The sequence below is a fragment of the Labrus mixtus genome, chromosome 8 (assembly GCF_963584025.1).
Source record: "Labrus mixtus chromosome 8, fLabMix1.1, whole genome shotgun sequence".
NCBI classification, from domain to species: Eukaryota; Metazoa; Chordata; class Actinopteri; order Labriformes; family Labridae; genus Labrus; species Labrus mixtus.
Window position 1 is genome coordinate 21,748,192 of NC_083619.1, and position 22,898 is coordinate 21,771,089.

At 39.7% G+C, this 22,898-nt stretch overlaps 2 protein-coding genes across 2 annotated transcripts in view; one reads left to right on the forward strand and one right to left on the reverse strand.

Annotated features, from left to right (window-relative positions):
• The window catches only part of pigk (phosphatidylinositol glycan anchor biosynthesis, class K), a 33,041-nt gene extending 25,319 nt beyond the window's left edge, over window positions 1-7,722 (reverse strand). Inside the window, exons 1-9 of the mRNA XM_061045125.1 lie at window positions 7,595-7,722; window positions 7,334-7,387; window positions 7,131-7,222; window positions 6,019-6,154; window positions 5,646-5,757; window positions 4,812-4,908; window positions 3,866-3,983; window positions 3,454-3,564; window positions 410-582 (exon numbers count right to left, since the gene is read on the reverse strand). Of these exons, the coding sequence (XP_060901108.1) occupies window positions 410-582; window positions 3,454-3,564; window positions 3,866-3,983; window positions 4,812-4,908; window positions 5,646-5,757; window positions 6,019-6,154; window positions 7,131-7,222; window positions 7,334-7,387; window positions 7,595-7,660 (959 nt within the window). The 5' untranslated portion in view covers window positions 7,661-7,722. The remainder of the gene's footprint in view (window positions 1-409; window positions 583-3,453; window positions 3,565-3,865; window positions 3,984-4,811; window positions 4,909-5,645; window positions 5,758-6,018; window positions 6,155-7,130; window positions 7,223-7,333; window positions 7,388-7,594) is intronic.
• A 2,268-nt stretch (window positions 7,723-9,990) lies between these two features.
• Window positions 9,991-22,898, forward strand: part of ak5 (adenylate kinase 5) — an 80,937-nt gene continuing 68,029 nt past the window's right edge. The window contains exons 1-4 of the mRNA XM_061045130.1: window positions 9,991-10,309; window positions 11,827-12,013; window positions 14,633-14,800; window positions 21,473-21,645. Coding sequence (XP_060901113.1) covers window positions 10,250-10,309; window positions 11,827-12,013; window positions 14,633-14,800; window positions 21,473-21,645 — 588 coding nt within the window. The 5' untranslated portion in view covers window positions 9,991-10,249. The remainder of the gene's footprint in view (window positions 10,310-11,826; window positions 12,014-14,632; window positions 14,801-21,472; window positions 21,646-22,898) is intronic.

Sequence of the window (22,898 nt, forward strand, 5' to 3'; positions counted from 1 at the left end):
ATCAAAGATGAGGGGATATTTTAAATGTGTCTGAAAACACCTATTGCTAGCTACTACCAAGACCGATCCTTTTGTTCATGAGTTTATTTATCAGTCTGCTTCCTATCATTCTTTAGATCTTCTTACATATTTTAGATCTTAAATATGATTTAGTCTTTCCTGTACGCCCGTGTCTATTATGTTAGAGCTCCCCATAACAAGTTGCCACACAATAAAGTTGTTTGACTTGAACTATTTACACTCATCAACTTTGATTAAGAAAATCATTCAGATAATCAAACACTTCAACATTCATTATTTCACTTTTCTCCCTCAACAGGCGATTTAGATTGTAATTACTGTACCTTAAAAATATTAAAGATAAACAAAAACATTACACAAATGACAAATACAAACAAACACAACTCACTTCTGCTCCACTGTCTTGATGGGTTCGGTCAGGTTGATGGTTTCCATGGTGATCTCGACTTTGCGAACGCTACCAAAGAAATCTGTGATGAGGACGCTTCCCGGGTCCCTCAAGAAAAGGTCCGTACGGTGGCCCGGAGTGGACACGCACTGACTCTTGGGACATACTTTGAACTGGAAAAGCAGACGAAACACAACAGTGTGTCAGGAGTTAGATACACATTGTTAGATTCAGTTTATCACTCTGCTCTTAGATTCATCACCGGAGACCCCTATAACACTCATCACTGTATTCTCTATAACAAAGTTGGTTGGTCTCCTCTGTCACAGAGACATGTGTGTCTTTATCTATAAATCCCTTCTTGGACGCACACGATGTTACATCACATCTCTGCTGAACTGGACCTTACCACACTCGCTCTACTGAATGTCTATTGCTTCAAGTCCGGCGGGTTTACTCTGAACTTGGAAAATCTGCTTTTAGCTTTTTTTCTGCTCCAAAAATGTGAAATAATTTAAAACACTCGCTCAAGATTGACACTCTTGTTTCTCTTGGGCAGATTAAGACAATGATCTCAAACCACTTTACCACAGTGTGTGATTGTTTTGTTTGTTTTGATCTGTATCTCGACATCATTGCAAATGAGGGAAACCGCAATGATTTTCAAGGCTTAAATAAAGGTTTGAAATGAAATGAAAAATACTGAAATATCTGCCAATGCTGCTGTCAAGAGCTTTAGCAAATAGAACAGTAAATAACATGGTGTAGGTCTCTTAAGCAAAGCCAGAGAGGGTTTTAATAGATAGTGTTTAAGAGTTTGTGTCTCCTACTTTTTCTAACGGTTGAATTCAGCTCTACATGATTATAGCTCCAGTGAGAGGGGTTAAAAAAAAAAGGAAAGAAAATCAGTGAGTGGAGATGATTAGAGGCATGGAGAGTCTGACATTTGTGCATGTCATTAAACATGACAAGCCTTTCCCATGCCCTCGTGTGTTGCCACTTGTGGGTTAATCTTCATTTGAATGTGCTATTCATCAGCGTGTTGTCCGATTTGACTCCCAGCTTGAAGAAGAAAAAAAAATCGTTAAACCAAGTTAAACGTTTTCTCCATCAGCCAAACAGGACTTCAAAAAACACATGACTGATGGAGGCTTTAGATGGAAGTTGGTGGTGATTTATTTTCTTTCAAAGGGTAAGCATGTGCGGGGGGACAACAAAAATAAAATAATAACTTGCTGTTGTCTGGGAAATCTATAGTATTGATCCTTAATTCCACAAAATGGCACCAGAACAGAGAGTGCAGCTATAGAAAAAGGAAAATTGGCACTCAGTCCGAGCTCAATCAATGTGCACTGACTTAAGCTCATTATTCTTTCCAGAGTGAGGATTGGAGGTGTTTTGATTGTAGCTCCTGTAGAGGCAGAGTGGATGGTGGGGATGAGCAGTGATCCCTGAGGCCTGTAGATCTCTGCAGGAGTGTAGAGGATGAAAAGGGAGGCGCTGCTGAGATGGAGGAGCCATGGCCCAGAGCAACATGAACCCACCACCAACCACCATCATGTGTCAAAGGCCAACCTGCCTAAACACAGAATCTGGTATTCTGCTTCATGTGCAGGAGTCCTGTGAGCCTGTGTGGCTTTCATCTGGATCCTTTAGGACCAGAAACTTTAAAACACGAGGCAGAAGAGGAGGGCAGTGCAGGACAGATACTGACTCATTATTGTACCAAATCCCAAATGCGTTCAAAGGAACAGAGTCACTTTGCCACAATTCATAGTCCACAAAGGATAACTCCTGTATGAGTATCTGTTGTATTCTTTGGGTTTTAATATATATTTTTCTGTTATTAAATTATTCATTATCAGAACCCTAATTAAGGTTGCTTGTGTTGTCTGAACCAAATGTTAAATCAAATTAATGATACGTTTGTATTAACAAGGTTATTCAACATCTAGCAAATGTTTGACACGTGTGCTTACATAATTAACTAATACAATGGACTTTTGATCAAAGTTATTGACGCGAGATCAGGTATTCTCCACAGACTGTATAAAACATGGACATAGTCTCAGTGACATCACCCGTATGTTTCTGAAGAGGCGTAATGAAGCCCAAAACGAAGCAGTCGCTATATTAAAGTGACTATCAAGAAACGGCGAGAGAGGTGGCGCAGAGGCGAATAGCTTGGTTGCTCGTTTAGCTCGGCATCTAGCTAGAAAATTCCAAACAATAAAGAAGCACAAAAAAAGTCGAAAGCCGAAGGTCAGTGACAGGATTTAGTCAAAGTACAGCCGCATCTCCTGGCAAACGACTAAAACTCGCCTACCATTCAGCTAAACCAGAGACGCCCCCTAATTATGTCTATACACATTATGCATGTATATAGTCAAATCAGATTAGTTAAAGAAAGTCGTTTTAATATGGGCTCAAATGGGCATCACTTGGTTTTTGGAGCCAGCCTCAAGTGGACATTCAAGGAACTGCAGTTTTATTGCAATTCTCTGGTGTCATTTTTCAACAGCGGCGGTTGCCACTTTGTATGCTCACTCCTAGGAAGTGAATATAGGTGGGCAAAGTAGCTTAGAAGAGCTACATATTGAAAATAAGATAGTGGGTTAAAATGAAATGTATACTAAATGATTTACCGGTTTGTGTTAAACAGATGACTGCGTCATTGTGAAAATGCACATTAATAACACGCAGAGAACGCACAAAGACAAACACAACACTGATCATAGTATATCAGGACCTATTGGTGTCTGCATGGCACACTAACACTGAATCAATAAGTGGTAATTATCACTTCATTTGTCGAGCAAAATAATCTATATTTTTCATATACTTAACTTTCTTTAGTTTTGGATTGGTGGTTTAAAATATTCTAATTAGTCACATTGGGCTTTCCTAATTCTTTCTTTCTGACATTAGAGACTAAACAACTAATTATATTTTGTAAATAAACATTAGCTGCTGCTCTACAGTACACATGAACTCTTAAGTTGGGTAAAATGAATGCCCGTTGAAACATGCACACACATCCTCACCAGGTCATTCATGTTGGCTTTGCTTGCAGGGTGGATGTCCTCCAGAAACTCCAGCAGGTAGAAGGTGTAACGATCCATCAAATGCACCCCAATGGCCAGATCTGGCTGGTGCTAGAAGAGGACAGGAGGAGAAGTACTTGAAAATATTCAAAATTATAAAGCAAAAGCATTCTTGGTTTTTGGACATTTAAAAAAAAATGATTACCAAACTCAAAATGACACACCTTCCCTTTTAAGTTTCCAATGAAATATGAGCAGCGTATAATTGAGCAACTGATTATTTCCACTTCTGACAGAAAAAACAAACTCACTCGGACTTTCTGCTCTTTTCCGGCAGAAAGTCCGAGTGAGTTGATGTGACTGATTGATGATTTTTAACTTATTTCTTTTTAATCAGGGCAGAAAAACTCACCGACAGGGAGTCCTCTCCAACTTGACTGCTGGCCAAAGCCATTAGGTTTGGAGAATAGAACCTCTCATACATGGAGGCTCCCTGACAGGTATCGATGATGAAGAGCAGCTCATTGTACCTGGAAAAACACACACGCACACGCACACGCACACACACACAGGATTATGCAAACACAGGATTGTATACATTCTTAAACACTTACGAGAGGAGACACCGCTGGTATATCATTCATTTGTACCAATAAAACCTGGTATCAAACAAAGCTCCTAACCATCTTTCACACTGCAGTTGCCATGGTGACTAAGAAAAACCAAAAGCTCCATTCAGTTTCTCTAACACACCCACACACACGGCTCTTTCCTCCCGTTCTCCCTCTATTTGAAGACACATTCTACTTTAACTTCTACTCCTGGTTCAGTTCAACATGACGAGGCTTTTATTTCCAGTCGTCTGGTCTGAGGCGGTTTGGGGACGATGGCGGAAGGTAGCCAAGTCTCTATGGTGACTGTAATTTAGCGGATCAAGCTTGCAATTATCACATCTGCATCAAAGCTGCCGTCACTAAGCCCATTTATCCAGCCTGCGGTAAGTGACTGTGACCCAGACGCTCTCCATTGATATGTTTGGAGGACAATAGAGGAGCTGGTGGCAGAGAGCCGCTTTTGGTCATTAAGTGTCTCGTAATTTACAAACTAAACAAACACAGCAGCACCTAAAAAAAGGACCCATTTCTATTCATTCAATAGGTTGGAACAGTGTTTATTTCACTGCTTCCCTTGCTGTCATGGCATCACGGTATGCTGCTTTAGTTCATTACGTCGGGCATCTTTCAAAAAACGAGTCAAATTCAAGTAAACTTGCAGTCAGAAAAACACCGCACTTGTATTTTGCTTCAGGAGCCCGGCCCCTTTCATCGTATTGTCATGTCGTTTTCTGTGTTACTTACCTTCTCTTCTGCCACATCTGCTCAAAAGCATCAGCCAGCTCCACATTACTGATCTCCTCGGAGTCCTGGAACTTCAGAAAGCCATTCCCGCCATGGCCTGTTTAACAAACACACACTATCAATAATTAATTCACCTGTGATTCATAATGCAAATATGATCTATAATGCAAAATGTGAAAAAATGAAAAAAGACTGGGAGCAATTCACACTACAAAGAAGTGATCTGAAATTCTGCAACAGCAGAGAGGACTGTGGCTAAATTCATCCATGAATACGTATGAAAAACAAAATGCTTGATAAAAACCTAGTCTTTGGACTTTATACATCTTTAAACTAAATCTAAAGAGTGTGAAAACACGTCTCAGTAATCATGTGCAGTACCTTTATGAATATGTGTTAGATAAACAATTTAAGGACTAATGTGGGACCACAAATTCTTGTTTGCAAAGAAAAATATAGAGAACTAATGGTGACCACTCCAGGTATCATCATACACTTTGATTACCTGTTTTTTTAAACATCTCAAATGATCAGACCCGATGTTTCTCACAAAAAACGCCATATACTGTATTTAGCAAGTGTGGCTATTGTTGACGCTGTCATCATTGCTGTCATGTCAGCATTCTTCTCACTTCACCTGCACATGTAACAGGAAGCGACAAGAATTGCTTTCATCATTAATTGTTGTTCACTGAAGAAATTCTGAGTCAGGAACTAAAGCAGAAATGTACAAACTTGATGCTTTGAAATGTAGATTAAGTGTTTCCATTGTAAAATATCTATCAGTATAGAGTTTTATTACAGTATTTAGGCTGTGGTTTTTCCTCTCATTACCTGTCAGGTATATGAGGATGTTGCTTCGGTCATCAGAGAGGAGCCGTTTTGAGCGTGGCGTGCTGGGCGGGAGTCTTCCAGTCAAAACACGAAGGAAGTTCTCCACTGTCACCTGAAACAAAGACCGAAAACATCAGTCATTCTCAACACCGAGAATAGTCTACAGGTGATGAATTAAGCCACATATGTTTTCTAGGTCAGTGCTCAAAGACAGATGGTGATTTAAAAAAAAAAGAACATAACTCATTAAAATGTATTACCTATTTCAGCCTTTAAATATTGACACCTAGATATACAACTTTGGAAATCCTGAGGCAGATTAAAACATTTATAAAGAGTTAAGTGAAGCTGCTTGACTGCAATGTGAACAGACCTCATATCCTCGGTAGTCCACCTCCACGTCGTCTCCGTACACATTCAGCTCCATGTTTTTGTGGCTGAACACTGTGGCAGGTTTGGGGTTTCTATGGTTACAAGCCATGTCATCAGCCAGCATGAGGACTATGTGGCTGGAAAAGAAGAAAAAGACAGAGGCCATTTAAAATGAATACATCTGACAGTATGTGAAGGGAGAAATGCTGTGAAATACATGGCCACGTAAAAAGGTGAAAAACTATTATCATGATATTTCTGCAGCGTCTTCATTTTGAAGAGGATTGTTAAGGTAACAGCCGCCTGATTTTATTACAAGACACAAGAAATTATTTGTATGTCTATTAGTAAGATACACTAACATGAGCCTCGTGTTAGCCCAGAGGTGCTAACTGAATCCACATCATCGTCAGTTTATGTATTCTAGTATACTTCTTTAAATGCAGCACATGCATTGTACTTTTTCATAGTCTTTACACTACATGTCACATTCACACTACATTCAAACAATGATGTCAGACTCTGCTACGTTAAGTGAACTATCCATTCACATGCCGATGAATCAGCAGCGGGAGCAATTTGGGATTCTATGCCTTGGGACATCGGGGACATTTTGACATGTGGGGCGGCTGTGGCTCAGTTGGCAGAGTCGTCGCCTCTCAACCGGAAGGTCGAGCTGGGCAACATGTCCGATGTGTCCTTGGGCAAGACACTTAACCTTAACCCTGAATTGCTCCCGCTGCTTCAGCGGCGGTGTATGAATGGGATTAGTTACTTCTGATGGATGATACTACATAGCGATCACTACCATCAGTGTGTGAATGTGTAGGTGTGACCTGCGGTGTAAAAGCGCTTTGAGTAGTCGGGAAGACTAGAAAAGCGCTATATAAGCTCAAGTCCATTTACCATTTACATGTGACTGCAGGAGCTGGGGATCAAACCCAGATTACCGATACTACCACTGAGCCACAGCCCCGTTCCCAAAGTTTGAAAAAAAAAAACCACTACATATTTACCTGTAGACATCAACAACAAATACCCACATTATATTGGATGTGCAGCCAGTAACGCTTAAAAAAAAACAATAAAGGAGACATAGTAAGGAACAGTCACCTGTCAGGTATGCCCAGCCTCTTAACACTTCTGTAGACTGACAGAGTGTTTGCCACATGACGGTAGTTGAACCAGAATCTGGATGTGCACACCTGTAAATCAAATAAATAATAATAATAATCAGAAACAATAGGTTCTGTTTTCATACAGAAAATCAATGCAGCTTGAATGTATTTATAGATAACACATGAATGAATACTCACCAGAACAGCCCAATTGTTTGTATGACCACTGCTGAAGAACTGCGCAGCTTGATTCTGAGAATAAAGTGAAAGAAATTCAATTAACATATTAATATTTTAATCTGGTTTGTGCAGATTCTAGCAAACAGACTCATCACCAACACAGGTAGCATGACAGCACAGATGGCTAACATGAAAACACGGTATAATACGCAAAACTGGACATAAACATAAAGAAATTGGCGGTGTATTTATGGCTGTACGTAATAAATACACACTCACCTCAATGTTACTGCTGTCCGCTAATAAGTATGTGGACCATAAGCTCAACAAAGTTAATATTTTCATTGTGCAGCCCTGTTAGCTTTCAGCAACAAGGAAGTGAACACCGGTGGCTCCACCCACCAACTGCTTCCGGTAAGAGACGCTTCAAAATAAAATCTTACATATATTGAGGAGGTCGAGAAGGAAAAAACATCATTTATAACTGAATAAAGTGCCTGTAAGAGCCAAATAAGCTGCTTTACCTCAGGGTGAAATGCCAAGACGTATTTTGGCAAAGCTTTTACACAATCTTTAAAAAAAAAAAAGACACTTAAAACACCATATTTAGCCGAAACATTTAAATGGAATATAGGTCAGAGCATAGACTGTATAGGATATTATTTAGAGTCCATGCAGGATAATATTCTGACATGTTTTATCCCCATCTAAAATACAGAGTACATACATCTTATAGCTTGGTTAAACATTTTTCCAAAGCAATAATTGCATAAATCACAGATACATACTAGACATGCATGAGAAAAATACATTGCATAACAAGTTTAAGTCAACACATAAATATAAGTAACCGAAATAAATAAATGGATCTGAAAATCTGGAGTTGTATTGAGTAATATTGCTGAAAAATAATTATTTAAGTTGATTATTAATCAGGCAATTTTACATCATCATTGTTCTGAACTTACATGACTCACCAACAAAAAATAGTTTGAGATTTCCCTTTGACCCGATCTGAATTTGAAATATATATATCAAAACTTCATGTTCAAATGTCCTCTCAAGCTTATTGGTAAGAGCCTTTGTAATGAGAAGTGACATGACTATCACAGGCAGCAGATGTTTAATGTCATGTCACTGTCGAAGTAATGCAAGTGTCATGGCAGCCTTGAAGTTACCCTTGATGCAATTCTTAAGTATCATACAAGCAACAACACAGTGTGGCAGAAAATAAGTATTAAAATTGGTTTTGACATTCTGCAGGGCACCTTTCAGGTCAACAGACCACTATAAATTCTCCAGACGTCTTCTACCTCTGCTGCTTCTTGCAGAATCAATAACTCTGCACAGAATTCATCATGATAATGCCTACTTACAAATACATCACATTACAAATAGAAAAAAAAAACGTGCATAATACTCCAGCAGAATAGTCTGCAGTCACATAAATCTAATCAGTATTTCATTTCGGATCCACAAATGATCATTTACTGTCCCCTGCAGTGACTGATTCTTGCTCATTCATGAATTTGTACAAACAAAGTGATGTCACAGAGCTAATCTAATGTTGTTCTGTGATATAATCAACTGGTGTGCAGTTGCCAACAGGATTAGTGGCCTATAAGGATCCAATCCTATGGGACTAACCAGGAAATCAAACAGGCCTTACTTGTGTTACCTAAAAAAAGCGTTTGTCATGACCAGTGGAACTTTTAAGCTGTTTGTTTTCGATCCGTTGCCCAAAATAAAGACAGGCCTCACATTGTTATGCAAGTTAGTGGTGAGCCACCATGTAGCTATAATTGGCTGTTCTGGATGGTTTCAATGTTTCAGTTTGAACCAGTCTCTGATAGAAAGACATGCTTTTGTTGTAATAAATTTGTTTCCATTATTCAAGTTATCTTGGTGCAAGGCAAATTCCCTTAGTAGTAATAAAGGTTCATTCATTCATTCAGTCATAAATGTCACTTGCACATTACGGCAAAAACCCTATTTTAAAAGCTTCAGAGTTTATTTTTGATCACGGACACCGAAGCATGAATAAAAATATGCTGACGAAGTTAATGTAATTGAAAGCTTTAAACATTAAGTGGACCTTCAAGTGTCTCAATGACCAAAAATATGCCAATTTTTAAATAACAACAATAATATCCAAATAACAACAGCTAAATATTTCGAAATTAATGTAAGAGAGATTCCATGACATTGTGTTTATATAATCAATACAGAAAAGTCTCATTTATGGCAAAATGATATAAGTGGTGAACCAAAAATGCAAAACAAAAAAGAACAGAAAACACATTTTGTGCATTGCCATTGGTTGTGTTTAAATGCATCAGAAATACTACGTAAATAAGCAAAGCTAAGCAAAGATTATTTTTTAAGATTCAAAATGACCTAAATGTGCGTCCTAGATTTATTCAGAGATAACAAAATAAAAGCAACTAAGAGATAACAGAGATACAGAACTCTGCATATAAACTGATGACTTCTTGTGTTTAATCGAAGATTAGATCAGTGACCAGAGGAGGTGCGTGCGTGCGTCTTTGGCACAGCGCACTCTGTGCCAACGTCGCGACACGCGCACGCACGCAAGCAAGCACGTACGCACACACACACACACACACACACACACACACACACACACACACGGCGCGTTCTGGAAGCGGAGCGCTGTAGGAGGTAAGACGGAGGAGTCACGCATCCGCATCACCGAGGAGGAGGAGGGTGGCGCGGTGGCATTGCCTGCAGGAATTCAGTTGTAAAGTGTACACACGAGGCAAAAATGCGCTGAGAGGATAACTGTGTTGAGCTTTCTTTCGTTAACAAAGATCAGGTTACCGTACGGCACTTGGACGACTGAAGGAGAGAAACACACACACACACAAAAAACGCCCTGGACAAGTTGTGATTTCAGAAGAAATCCGGCTGGAGATGAATACCAACGATGCCAAGGAGTATCTCGCGCGGCGGGAGATACCTCAACTGTTTGAGGTGAGAGATGCGCTTCTAAGAGGAAAAGAAAGGTGATCGAGAAGATTTCCCAGCGTGTTCTTTTACACAGAAATGAACCGATGAAACACACCAGTCGGATAGCAGAGGACTATTTATGATACAAAATACATCTTTTTATGGTTAGTGGCGGCGCGTCTCACTGAGGGGATCAACATAGTAGAGTACAGACACTTGTTTTCCACTTTAAAATCATACTCAAAAATGAGAGAAGCTGTGAATTACTCCTCACCAGAACAGAATTGTTTTTTAATAGAGGCAGAGGTGCAGCTGAAGATGCCGTCTGTTATCATGAAAAGTAGAAATAAAGGGCTGTTGCATAGTACAAAAAAGATTCACCTCATTTTAGGAGTAAAATGTAAATGCAATGAAACATAATCATACGACATCTCACTGAGTTCATATGTCACCGTCCTTTATTTTGTGGTCAGCGTGTTTGTCTTTGTAGTTTGTTATGTTGTTGTTGTTACTTGTTTCTTTTTGTGCGGGATTCTTTTGGTACAGTCAATCTGTGTCTCTTCTTAGTTTGTTTCATTTTGTGGTAATTTTATAGCAGTGGAGGATTTCTGTCTCTTAAGCCGACTCTTTTTTTTCTCTTTCAAGTAAAGTTTTTAATTTGTGTAGTCAATTTAAGTCAGTGTTACTTGTTGTCAATTTACATCTAATTGTGGTAGATCCCTGTCTCTCTTGAGGATGAAAAGGTATCTAAAAATGTCTGTAGGTGAAGTCTTAAGAGGTATAATTCAAGATGAGCCCGGATGCTAAAAGTGAAATTAAAGCAAGCCGTTACAAACTTGCTCTATTTAGCTGGATCGACAGACCTAGAGAAATGTAATAATAAAGTATTTCTCATTCTCCTGAGAGGATTTTTAAATTGGCCAGTACTCTTTATTAAGCTCAATCCTCAGTTGTAATGCAGCTAAAGCAAGCAATCACTGTTTGTTTATTTACAGGCAGATGAAATTGAGCTGAGGTGACACACCATCGTCGGGGAGTGCAGTGTTAGTCTACTGCTCACACTTGCTTCATTATCAATCAGTTAAATTAGTACATGAGATTGTTTTCATCTGGGAGAAGCTTTGTGTTTGCAGTACATTCTGCTGTTGGAGGGATTGCTACTGTGAGGGCGGAGATGAAACAGGGATTCTCAGGGGAAGGTATTGTTGTGAAGTATTCAGGGTCGTGCGGCACAAATGTCACACAAACATGCACTTGTCTTGTGTTTTGGCCACAAGTTTGCCCTCACATTCATCACTGTGGTTGGCTTTCCTCCTTGATAGTTACAGTTCATCTGGATGTTTATTTTTTGTGGAGACTAAAAATGAGATGTTTCATTCCCCTGGTGGAGCCGAGGCAACCAGATCTGCACTTCAAAACCTCGCCTCATTAACACTGGCTGTTCTAACCCTATACAGCAGAACACATCATAAATAAAACTTGTAGTGATGCGAGAGCAAACGTCTCGACATTCCCTCTGTACACTCCATGTTTGTCTTCAGAGCCTGCTGACAGGTCTGATGTACTACCGGCCCGACGACCCCATCGAGTACCTGGAGGGCTGCCTGAAGAAAGCCACCGAGCTCGGAGGACCGGACAAGGTGCGGTGGGATACGTTTGTGGGACAGGAGAAGAAGTCACTTCCTCCTCTCAACGGCGGCCAATCACGCAGGTCCCTCTTCAGAAATGGTGAGCAGTGCATGCTGGGTGTACAGAGCGGTGAAGACACATAAAAGCTGCAACTATCAGGCTAGTGGGTTCATGGATTTCAAAACCAGCATATTTGAAACTTAATTAATTGCAAAAAATGCAAGCACACCCCTGCACACTGTCTAAATTGCACAAAAACACTGACAACGTACGGATTGTAACTTGAGATCTGTAGTAGCTTCGGTACTTTATGACATTATCAGTCCTCAAAATAAGATTGTATTTTTTTTTTTAAACACGTGATATCAAAAAGCATCACAAAATGAGACAACCTTAGTTGATAAAGAGTCGTAATATAGCAACATTAGCTTTAAATGTCCCTTTCTGAAGGAGACCGGATTCAATCTTTTATGTGTTGAGGCATGTGGCGTACCTCCCCTTTTCCTCCATTTAGCAAAATGGCCGCCAAGTAAGCTTCTAACACAGATGGAGAGGTCAAAAGTGGCAGATATGAGAATGGATGGTTAGTATTGGAAGGTTGTCAATCTTCTCTAAAAGACCAATTGATACAAATAAATAATTCTGCAGATGAATCCAAAAGTTTAATATTGCTGTAGCCCTAAAACACATCCAGCATCAATTTGTATTCTCCTGGTGGATCCAACCCAACACTGTGGACCTAAAACACAGAAGTATATAAACACTGTTCAATCCCATTATGTTTGATTAATTTAATCAAGGGTGAAGGAAGCTGCTACAAGCCAAAATATTTATTTTTTTCGTACTTGACTTCTTTCCATGGATGCTTGGCAGCAGTTCATCTTCCTCTCCTACACAACCCCGACCAGACTGGATCCCTGTTTGAACAGGAAAGGGAGTCGATATTTGCACTGCTCTCCCCAGAGCCACACTGTAGATACATTGTAAAAAAAAAAAAACTGTGTGAAAACAAGAAGAAGACCTTGAGAGATTTCTAGAGGAAAAGTTTGAATCGCAGCTTTTTGCATCACTACTCTATGATTGATTCAGTTCCCCCAAAAGGGTCAGAAATGTTTGTTGAGATACCAAAACAACAAAAACACACCACATCCAAAGCACCAGCTGCAAAGTGTAGAAGCAACAACTGCTGCTGTTTCAAATCTGGGCTGCTGTGCTGTTCTCAGCCATGACCATGTCTGTGCAGCCTTCACTGACTGTTGGATTAGTTAGCAGTTAAACTGTATAGAATGAGACCTAATTTAAGAAGGAAATTATAAATGTTGCACTGAAAAATATGACTGTTTAACACGTTAGCCTTATATTGATTGGAAAAGAGAAGAAATCAAGTTAGTTGTTCCTTTAGTTGTCACGATTTTGTTTTTGAAGTATGAAATTGCATCTTAAAAATATTTAGTCTCCAAAGGATTCCAAACAACAAAAAACTCCAACACAGTCATCATATACTCTCTATTCAGCCAGATAGGCAGATCAATGTCAGATGAACTTGTGAAGTTTATCATTTACATCAGCGTAGTTACCCAAAGGTTCCCGCTGTGGTTTCAGTTTGCATGTGCAAGTCGCATGGGCAAAGCTCATATGCTAATTATATTTGACTTTTGCATATTTTAATTCACTCTATTTTGAATTCAAACAGACCTTCCTTTGTGTGATGAAGCAAGGCCGAGATGTGCGCATGAGGTTAAAATAGACCAATGATATGTGTGTGAGAGTTTTGCATTTTATAGCTTACAGGCACATCACTGAGGAAGAGGAACCATGCATACATGAAGAGAAGATTATAAAAAAGAGGAATCTTCTTGAAAAGTTGAAGGCCGCCTGCTTCTAGAAATTCCCATTTATCCCACTTATCCTCACATGTTTGTAAAGCAGCCTGAAATCGTTACCATCTGCAGCGTCTGGCTGCTGGGAGCTGCAGCCTAGCCAGTGAAAAAATATTCTTACATCACACAAATCATCTCTGGGATGAAGGCTGAGGCTCAAATCTGCGATGTTTCAAATCAATTACTTCTTTTGCTTTGTGAAAAGTGTCCCCTCTTGTCTTGATTGACTGTTTCAGGGGGAAACTGGTGTAGATTGTAACAGGCAGTGCAGCATTTGCTTTCATTTGCAATCTTTTGTGTGCTTTCCAAAATGTTTTCATCTTAATAAGGACAATTTGTGTGTTATTATATCTTTTTACAACATAATTTATCTGTTCTCTTTAGATTCCGCAAAACCCAAATGATCAAAACAATCCTCCGCATTAAATGTGAATCAACATTTAATATCTGCAGCTCTGCTTCCTTGGACTAGCAGGCAGTAATGACTTGTATCTCTTGGTAAACGCCATAATCAGTGTTTTGATCGCAAGCGGCCGCAGTCAAATTGCCAGCAGACACAACATTTTGTTTGTTCCAACAGGCTTATCTCTATCTAGTTTTGTGTTTTAGTTCTGAAATGGGACTTGTGATTTGCCTCTGTACCTGATTGATAACACACAATTACTCTCCCATTTGTCAGACAAACTCATAACACATGAGTGAATGGATTCATTAGGCCTCAAAGGTTTAATTAGATCTTCAGGCTGTGGGGAGAAAAACATGTCTCCAGCAATGCTTCAGACAAAAACAGATAAACTGGTTCTCACCGATACTTTTGTGTGTTTGTGTTTTTTTCCAGTGTTGCCAGACAGTCCCAACTTTCCCTACAGACGTTATGACCGCCTCCCTCCTATCAGCCAGTTTTCCATCGAGAGTGACTCAGACCTGTCGGAGACGGCGGAGCTCATAGAGGAGTACGAGGTGTTTGATCCGTCCAGACCAAGACCAAAAGTCATCCTCGTCATCGGTAAAGTACCAGCACAACACATGGAAACAAAAACATCTGAAATGTTCATACTGAAAATATTTAAGTTCCCTAAACATCACAGTAAGCTGACACTTCAAAGCAAAAATTAAGGATAGTAGACAATAGGTGGACACAGCCTCTCGAATTAACAAGTGCAGCCAATGTCCATTTTTTCTATTGGTCAGGACCCCCATCCGGATATCTGGATATCCAAAATAAATCATAAGCTTTGTCCCAATTCAATGGAGGCATCTTTCAAAGGACCCAGCCTACAAAGGACCCTATGGCCTTCATAGCCTGCAAAGATGCACTGACATGAGACAGTCTGGTCTACAAAGGATTTCTTGTCTGAGTCCTCAGCTGTTCCAGCCCTTACCCTTTCAATTCTAAAAACTGCTCCTGTCGCCTAGCAACCTTGGCAGCTGCACCAAAACTAGCTAACGTAACTAAACTCATGTAAGGTATTTTTTTTAAAGATAATTTAAATTTTCCAGGCCCCTTTTCTTTTTTAAATATTGTTCTGTTTCTAGTTTTTTTTTTTTCAGCTTTGTTGAAACAAAGTATTATTAAAAGTGTAATCATCGCTTGCAAGGATCCACATTTGACGGCTACATTTGATGGAAACTTCAAAATGGGAATGCCTTCAACGCGCTGCTGTGACGCAATCAGTCTTCCACTGTGCACTTTAAAGGGATGATACCCCTGACATGAGAAACGGCTCTAGTCACTACATTCAGATGGCAGCAATTTTCCTCTCATGTCATGCTCAGGGTGTCAAGTTCAAATGCTGTTTTTATGTTTTACTGCGGTTTTCCTGGATTGCAGATCACATCAGTGACGCAAATCTGATTTGTATGTATTTATCGTTTCAACGCCTTCCTGTTGATAAGCAAGTGAAAAGGAAACGGATGGTGGAAATCAGGTGGTAGATAAAGATAATTCACAACAGAAAACATTCAACCACTCCTATCTTAAATTGCTGCTGTCCAACATAACTGCAGCAAATATTACCGTTAGCAAACACCTGAAACATTTTCCATTTTATTGTGTTTCTATCCAATATTATTGTCAGCTAGGTAGCGGTTGGATGCTAACATTAGCTGTTATCTAACAGTAGCTTAAAGCAACATGTACCCATGTACAGTACAATACACAGATCACCTGTTCGCCTTCTTTACAGTACTAGGCAATTAGCCCGTCTCGATGTAATGGCTGAGGGCCTGAGGCTAGGAGACGGAAGAGGACGATAATGGATGAAGCTAAAAAGAGAAAAAGAGGAGAATGTATCTTCAAGATGCTGAGTGTACATCCCTGCAGATATTATTCATAACTGATTGCGTTTTTCGTTAAATCATGATGTTTATTTTAACCCGTCAGACCAAGACCGGGGACTTAGCATTGCAACTAGCATTACCACTGACTATATTGAAGGGACACAAGAAGGATACAAAGTGTGCTCTGCAAACCAGTGGAGGACATTATGTTTGCTACGCCCACTTCACATATACACAGTCCATAGTTCATTGAGTGTTGTCTCATAGATTTGAAGCAGAATCTGGATTCCTACAGACTCATGTTTTCCATTAGAAACGATAAGGTCGTGTATCATTTCATATGTAAACAAACAGTGAAGCCATTGCCTCGTAATGCTTCTCATGACAGCAGCTTTAGCCATTTATATTAAAAAAAAGTCAACAAAATACTAAATTAAAGTTTATTTGTGCCTCGGTTTTGATCTAAAAATACATGACCTGCATGGGAATGTACTTCTGTGTGTATGTGTGTGCACTATCAGTGTGTTGTTTCCTGGTATTTTGACGCCGCCCCGCCTCTCTCTCTGTGGGTATCAGCGGGGGAGATCTTGTGGCATGTCACTCACTGTGTAAGACACTCACGCTCTCCTAATCTGATTTCCTTGATGGTCCTGCATTAACCCACAGAATACATTCAATAATCTTGTAAATTACGCACGTCAGCCATGCAATAAGAGCAATGACTCTGGTTGAGCTGATTTCCCTCTTTAAAATAGTTTCTTTAAGGTTTATCTCTCAAAGCTGCATGACAAGCTTCTGCTACATCATGTTGGGCTTCCCAGGGTGGACTCGGGGACTCTGGCTATAGTGTTGATGACAGTTGTTTGTCCTTGCAGCACAAAGCCAGTTCTGCTCTTGTCTTTCTGAGCACAGTGTGCCAGATTTTAGAGGGATAGAACAGGGGGGCAGCAGCTGTCATCTCTTTGGAGGTTCAAGGCAAATGTTTTTGTCCGTCAGGTTTGCAGAGAGAGAGAGAGAGAGAGAGAGAGAGAGAGAGAGAGAGAGAGGGAGAGAGAGACTGACAAAGATACGTTTGGTCAGGAAGAGCCTGGGAGGGGATGAGGTCGAACATTATGAAACACTCTAAGATAAAGTGCACATTTGCTAAAAATACATCAGCATATCTCTCTGATCCCCTTTCTCCACTGAAAACCTTACACGTTAGCATTCTGAGAATATGTTGTGAAATCTATTGGTATCTTTTAAATGAACAGAGAAACCCCAGTTACAGGGATAGCTGAGAAGATCGTGAAAAAACAGCGGCTTTGAACTGTATTTCAGGTTGACTGTTCGAGGGTACCGCAAAATTCTAATTATTTTAAACTAAACTGAGCTATGGCACGTCTGCATCTCTTGTGTTAGCTGTCAAATATGTGTCACAATTATTCCCCTTACATATATAGAAAGAATTGAAAGGTGAAACTAAGTAGGAGATGATGGCCTTAATAATGACACGGTTAGAAATGGTCAGTGGACGCATTTCAAAGGAGATGCTTTTAAATCTGGGAGAAGCTCTTTTCATGTAGATTTCAAGAAGAGTGTTTTTCTCTCTGTGCTTTTAACATGAAGCTTCAACAGGAGGTAATCAATGCTAGTATATAGATTAGCTAGCCTGGCGTTTTGGACCCAAACCCAGGATGAGTTTTATCCAATTAAGTTTGTCTTGCAGAACTAACTTAATACCGGACAAAGAAAAGGCCCTCTGCCAGCAGCCAAAATCATGTATTTTTCTTTTAAAACTTGACTTCTTTCCAAAGATGTTGGCAGCAGTTCATCTTCCTCTCCTACACAACCACGACCAGACTGGCTCACTGTTTGAACAGGAAAGGGAGTCGATATTTGTACTGCTCTCCCAAGAGCCACACTGTGTGGTTACATTGTTAAAAACTGTGGTCATTCTCTTGAAAATATAGACAGAAGTGAAGCCTAGCTTTTACCGCTCTATTTCAGTTATAGATTTGGTTTCCCAAGGGTCAGAAGCATTTGTTGGAACGACTACAAACACACCACATCCAACACCAGCTACCAAATGTGTAGAAGAAACCGCCGCTGCTCTAGATCTGAGTCCAGTGTGCAGACCTCAGCCTTGAACATGTTTCTGCTGACTGCCGGATTTTCTTTGGCAACCTGTTAAAGAAAAGTAAAAAACAGATGTGGTTACCGAAATGCTCTTCATTCTTCAGATAGCATACTGGCTTGAAATCCTTCCCTTCTAGTGTATAATGTTCTCTATTGGCATGGTTTCATTTTAAATTCAAAATATCTCTATTATGGTGATGTATGCAAAGCAGTCCTTTTGTCTACACAGAAAATATAATGAGCAAAAGATAAAACAGGGTAACATAAGGCTTATGGCATAGGTCAAAAAAATAAATATCGAATTCCCCCCACAATCTCTAAAGCTTAGTTTTTTGCAAATAGAGAAAGCAACAATTGGTATTTTCCTACTTCCTTTAGACTTATATGGTAAGCTAAGCTAACAATGTCACTCCTTTAGCTGCAAATTTATAAGAAGATGTTTACAGATAAGATTAAGGCGAGGCCGACATAGCCCTGTGCGAGTTGCTTATGTTCCAACAACAGGCTGTATAAAACATGGAAGTAGTCTCAGTGACATCATCCATTGGTTTAGGAAGTGCAGTTTTGAAGCCAAAAAATGGCAGTCGTCTCTCGAAAAGAGGTTGAGTTGATGCGGGGGTCTACAACCCGCCCACATGTAAGTCAATTCCCCCCTCATTTATGAAACCCTCTTACCCTTAATATTATCAGATCATATAAGTTATAAAAAAAAATCATCCCTCTAACAGTTTTTACCAATAATAAAAATGAGCTTTAGAGACCAAATCAGGTTTTTGTACCAGACTGTAAACATGTTTATTTCTGATATAAAAATGGGCATTTTAATACTGGCTCTACGGGGGTTCCTTGGTTTTTTGAGCCTGCCCTCAAGTGGACTCTTTGGAGGATCTGCAGTTTTTTTGCACTTTCACATTGGCTTCACTTTTCAACATCAGAGGTTGCCGCTTTGTTCAAGCTGAAAGAAACTAGATATTCATCAGAGTTTTTTTAGTTGCCTAATTTTTTCAGCAGACAAAGCAGCCATGAAAAGTAACTCAATCTCGTAAGGCCTCAGTGTGCTTCACACACACACGGGGTCATGTGACGTGGTTTCCCACCACAGAGGGTCAAAAAGCCTGCTGTCAGAGAATGAACATGATGCTTTGGACCTTATGTATGACAGTCTATTCAGAGCCATTCATGTAAAGTGACAGAGGTAAGTGTGTGAAGACAGGGACAAGAAATGTTAACTTTGCCTACATTCACACATCTGCACACCTGACAAGCTTCTGCACACAGTGGGAGAGTGATTGACAGACTTTCTGCGTAAATTATCCACAAGAATTAGCATACACTGAGTGAAATAGGAAACACAATTGTAATCCAGTGAACCTTTAAACACATTACACAACCTTCATTATAACTATTCAACCATCTAAATAACATCAGATAGAACCTATAGGCCCATACGAACACTGATTTGTAGTCATTTATTTCACTATAAATGTTTGAAATCGCGAACGCCATTTCCAAGATGGAAAAAGTAACCTGCACAGTCTGTTCAAAGACAAATTTGACCTCCATCTTGCCTTTCAACCCCAAACAATTTTGTTGTGATTTGACATTTCAGTAGTTACTGTAGCATCTCTGAAATCCTCTGAAATGCTGTTCGTCTAACAGCAAAGCCGCGTTCAGTTTGTCAAATGGCTTTTACAGGCACTTATTCATGCCTCATCACAAACTGACAGCTCGTCTATCTGGCACCATTAAAGGGGAATTTCACAGTTTTTAACCTTATCTCTCTCTATCAGAGTAAAGCCTGTAGTGTGGACAAACCTGCAGTTGTTACATGTGCGCTGGGTTTCTCGGGTGTGGTTCAGCAAAGCGATATACATTTGATGCTGGTGCCTTCAATTGATGTATTTTATATACAACAAGCTATTTCAGTCTGGATTTCTACTGCGTCTTTAAAGTAAAAATAACATAGTAAAGTATGCAGCTGCTCAAACGCGATGCATCCTGGTACATGTAGGCACTATTCAAATAGCAGGAGGACTTGGCTTATTGCATACAGAAAAATGTATTGTTTCAACTGCCTACATTTACTATCAACAGTGATCGGAAATCCAGATAACTGGAACCATTAAAGGAAATCTCAATCCAAACTATCATTTCACATTGCTTTGACCTTTACAGTTTTTATTTTTGCAGGACTTTTAGTGAAACATTAAGATTTTAAGATGTTTAAAACGAGTGATTATAAGACTACAGGTTTAGCATGTATGATTCCTTGTACATTTTATTTAATTTTGACTTCTTGTTTTCGATTTCTGTTGCGTTTAAAAAAAGCTTTGTCATTTTATTTTAGTTTTAAATGCTTAGTTGAAGTTCCGTTTTTATTAGTTAAAGTGTTAGCTTTAGTTTCTTTTTTGTATATATAGGATACCTGGGCAAGAAGCAAAGGGGCCAGAAAAATCACTGTGTAATACAAACTCAAAACATCCTACCATTAAAAAATAAACTTTTTCAAATACAAAGATGAGTAACCAGCACCATCTACAAAAGACAAGCCTAAAGGGATATGTGTCACTCAGTTTGCTTGTGTCAGTAGCCACAAAAATCCCCTGGGCACAACAACAGTACAGTAATTGTAGATGTTGGCACAGACATGACGAAGACGAATACTTAACACAAATCCTCTATGATTTTAATTATTGTGTACACAAACAATTCAGTTTGAGTTGTCTTTTTTGTAAAGCCTCTTTCTTTTGCTTGGGTTTATACTTTTACTATAAAGTTTGTATTATGTTGATATTGTTTATTTACAGTTATTACCTTGATTAGGAAAGATGCTTTTTTAAACTATCCAGAGTCAAACTAAGCTGTTGCTGCTCTGCATCTCCTTTTTCAAGTGGAGAGAAGGAGAGGGAAAAGACGAGGATTTATTAGCACACGTAGGAGGTTCACACATACCTGTTTGTCTCATCTGCTACCGTCACCCACCTGCCCTCCTCCCCTGCAAAGAATTCAACTTGCAAGCACACAGAAGCAGAAACATACAGTCACGAAGAGAGACACACACACAGTCACAAACAACCCCTCACACAAAAAAAAGTCTCACATAGTCTGGGTTTCTCTCCCCTGGTGCACACACACACTCGCCCACACTCACACACCCACACATGCAATGTTTCACACTCACACAGACCAATTTCACACACACCACGATACATTTCTCCCAAAACATAACCATCTCTCTCTCTCTCTCTCTCTCTCTCTCTCTCTCTCTCTCTGTGCCTAGGTGGCCCTGGCAGCGGCAAAGGAACACAGTGCCTGAAGATTGCCGAGCGCTACGGCTTCCAGTACGTGTCCGTGGGCGAGCTGCTGAGGAAGAAGATGATCCACAACGCCACCAGCAACAGAAAGTGGAGCCTCATCGCCAAAATCATCACCAACGGAGAGCTGGCACCACAGGTAGCAGAGGAACAGTGGAGACAGGGTGGGAAGGGGGAGTGTTTGGATATGAGAGAAAAGAGGAGCGCAGAGTGTGTCCAGTCTCATGCAGGTGATTATCACAATGTGTGTGTAACAAGGGACTAACTAGCAGCATCCAAATCACAGGCGCGCAGCAGAGAGGGTTTCTTCCTCCTATTAGCATCCTTCTTTGCAGGATAATGACTTTGCCTGTGAAGAAAATGAGCTTCAGACCACCCGTGGTTGTTTTTGCACAGTCCATTCATACACTGTGTAGAAAATGCAGATAATAGCTTCACATGTCTCATTTCAATATGTGTATGAAATTGAGATTACACTGGTGATTAAGAAATGCATCAAGACCAGCTGAACCCTAAACCAAAAATCTAAAGATGTAAATAACTCCTTTAAATGGGTTTCTTCTTCCAGACAGCCATCACTTTAAAGTTATCAAGTTTTAAAGCTCCTCTGAAGAACTTTTGGTTTGCGCCCTCTGTGGACAAAGCAATAACTCATCTCTTTGCTGATCTTGTCCAGTTCATGTTCAACAGTGGAAAAATGTGAAAACAGGCCTTCGCAGTGTGCTGTAACTCATGTTGTCTGACACCTAGGAGGCAGTGCTACAAGCATTAAACATTACTATGTACAGTAGATACTAATAATCTTCTTCCTGATGGCCTTGGTTGCTATTGTAGGTTATAAAGAGGCATCAGTATGAATTTCAGTCCATCTTATAACAAGCTAAAGAAGAGTGAAAGACTGCCACCAAGGTTTTTATATCAAGGTTATTTCCATAGCTGACCAATATATTTTGGCTGCATGTTCGCTGCAGCCAAAATATAAATTTCATTCTAAAAAATATGATATTTTTAATCAAGGCTTACATATGCTTATAAATGGTCAGCTAAGATAGCCTATTCATGTTTGTACAACATAAATACATACTCATCAGGGCCGTCCTTCATCCTATATTCATAACTTCCCTTTAACCATTCATCTGTTTGTAGTCACAAAAACTGGCCTGAGGCAGACTAATGGCTGAAATGTGTGATAAAGACTTTGGTAAATCATGATGTTTAAGTAATATATGAATTGGTATTAAACTTTTATTGACTAAATTAAAGCCAGGAAATGGTGGTCCTTATGTCAACGTAGGAGCCATGATGCGTTAGTGTTCCAATTAGGTACCACAATCCTGACAGCCTGGCTGCCATGTGACTGGCAGTTTTTTTTTGTTTTTTTTTACTTGTGTC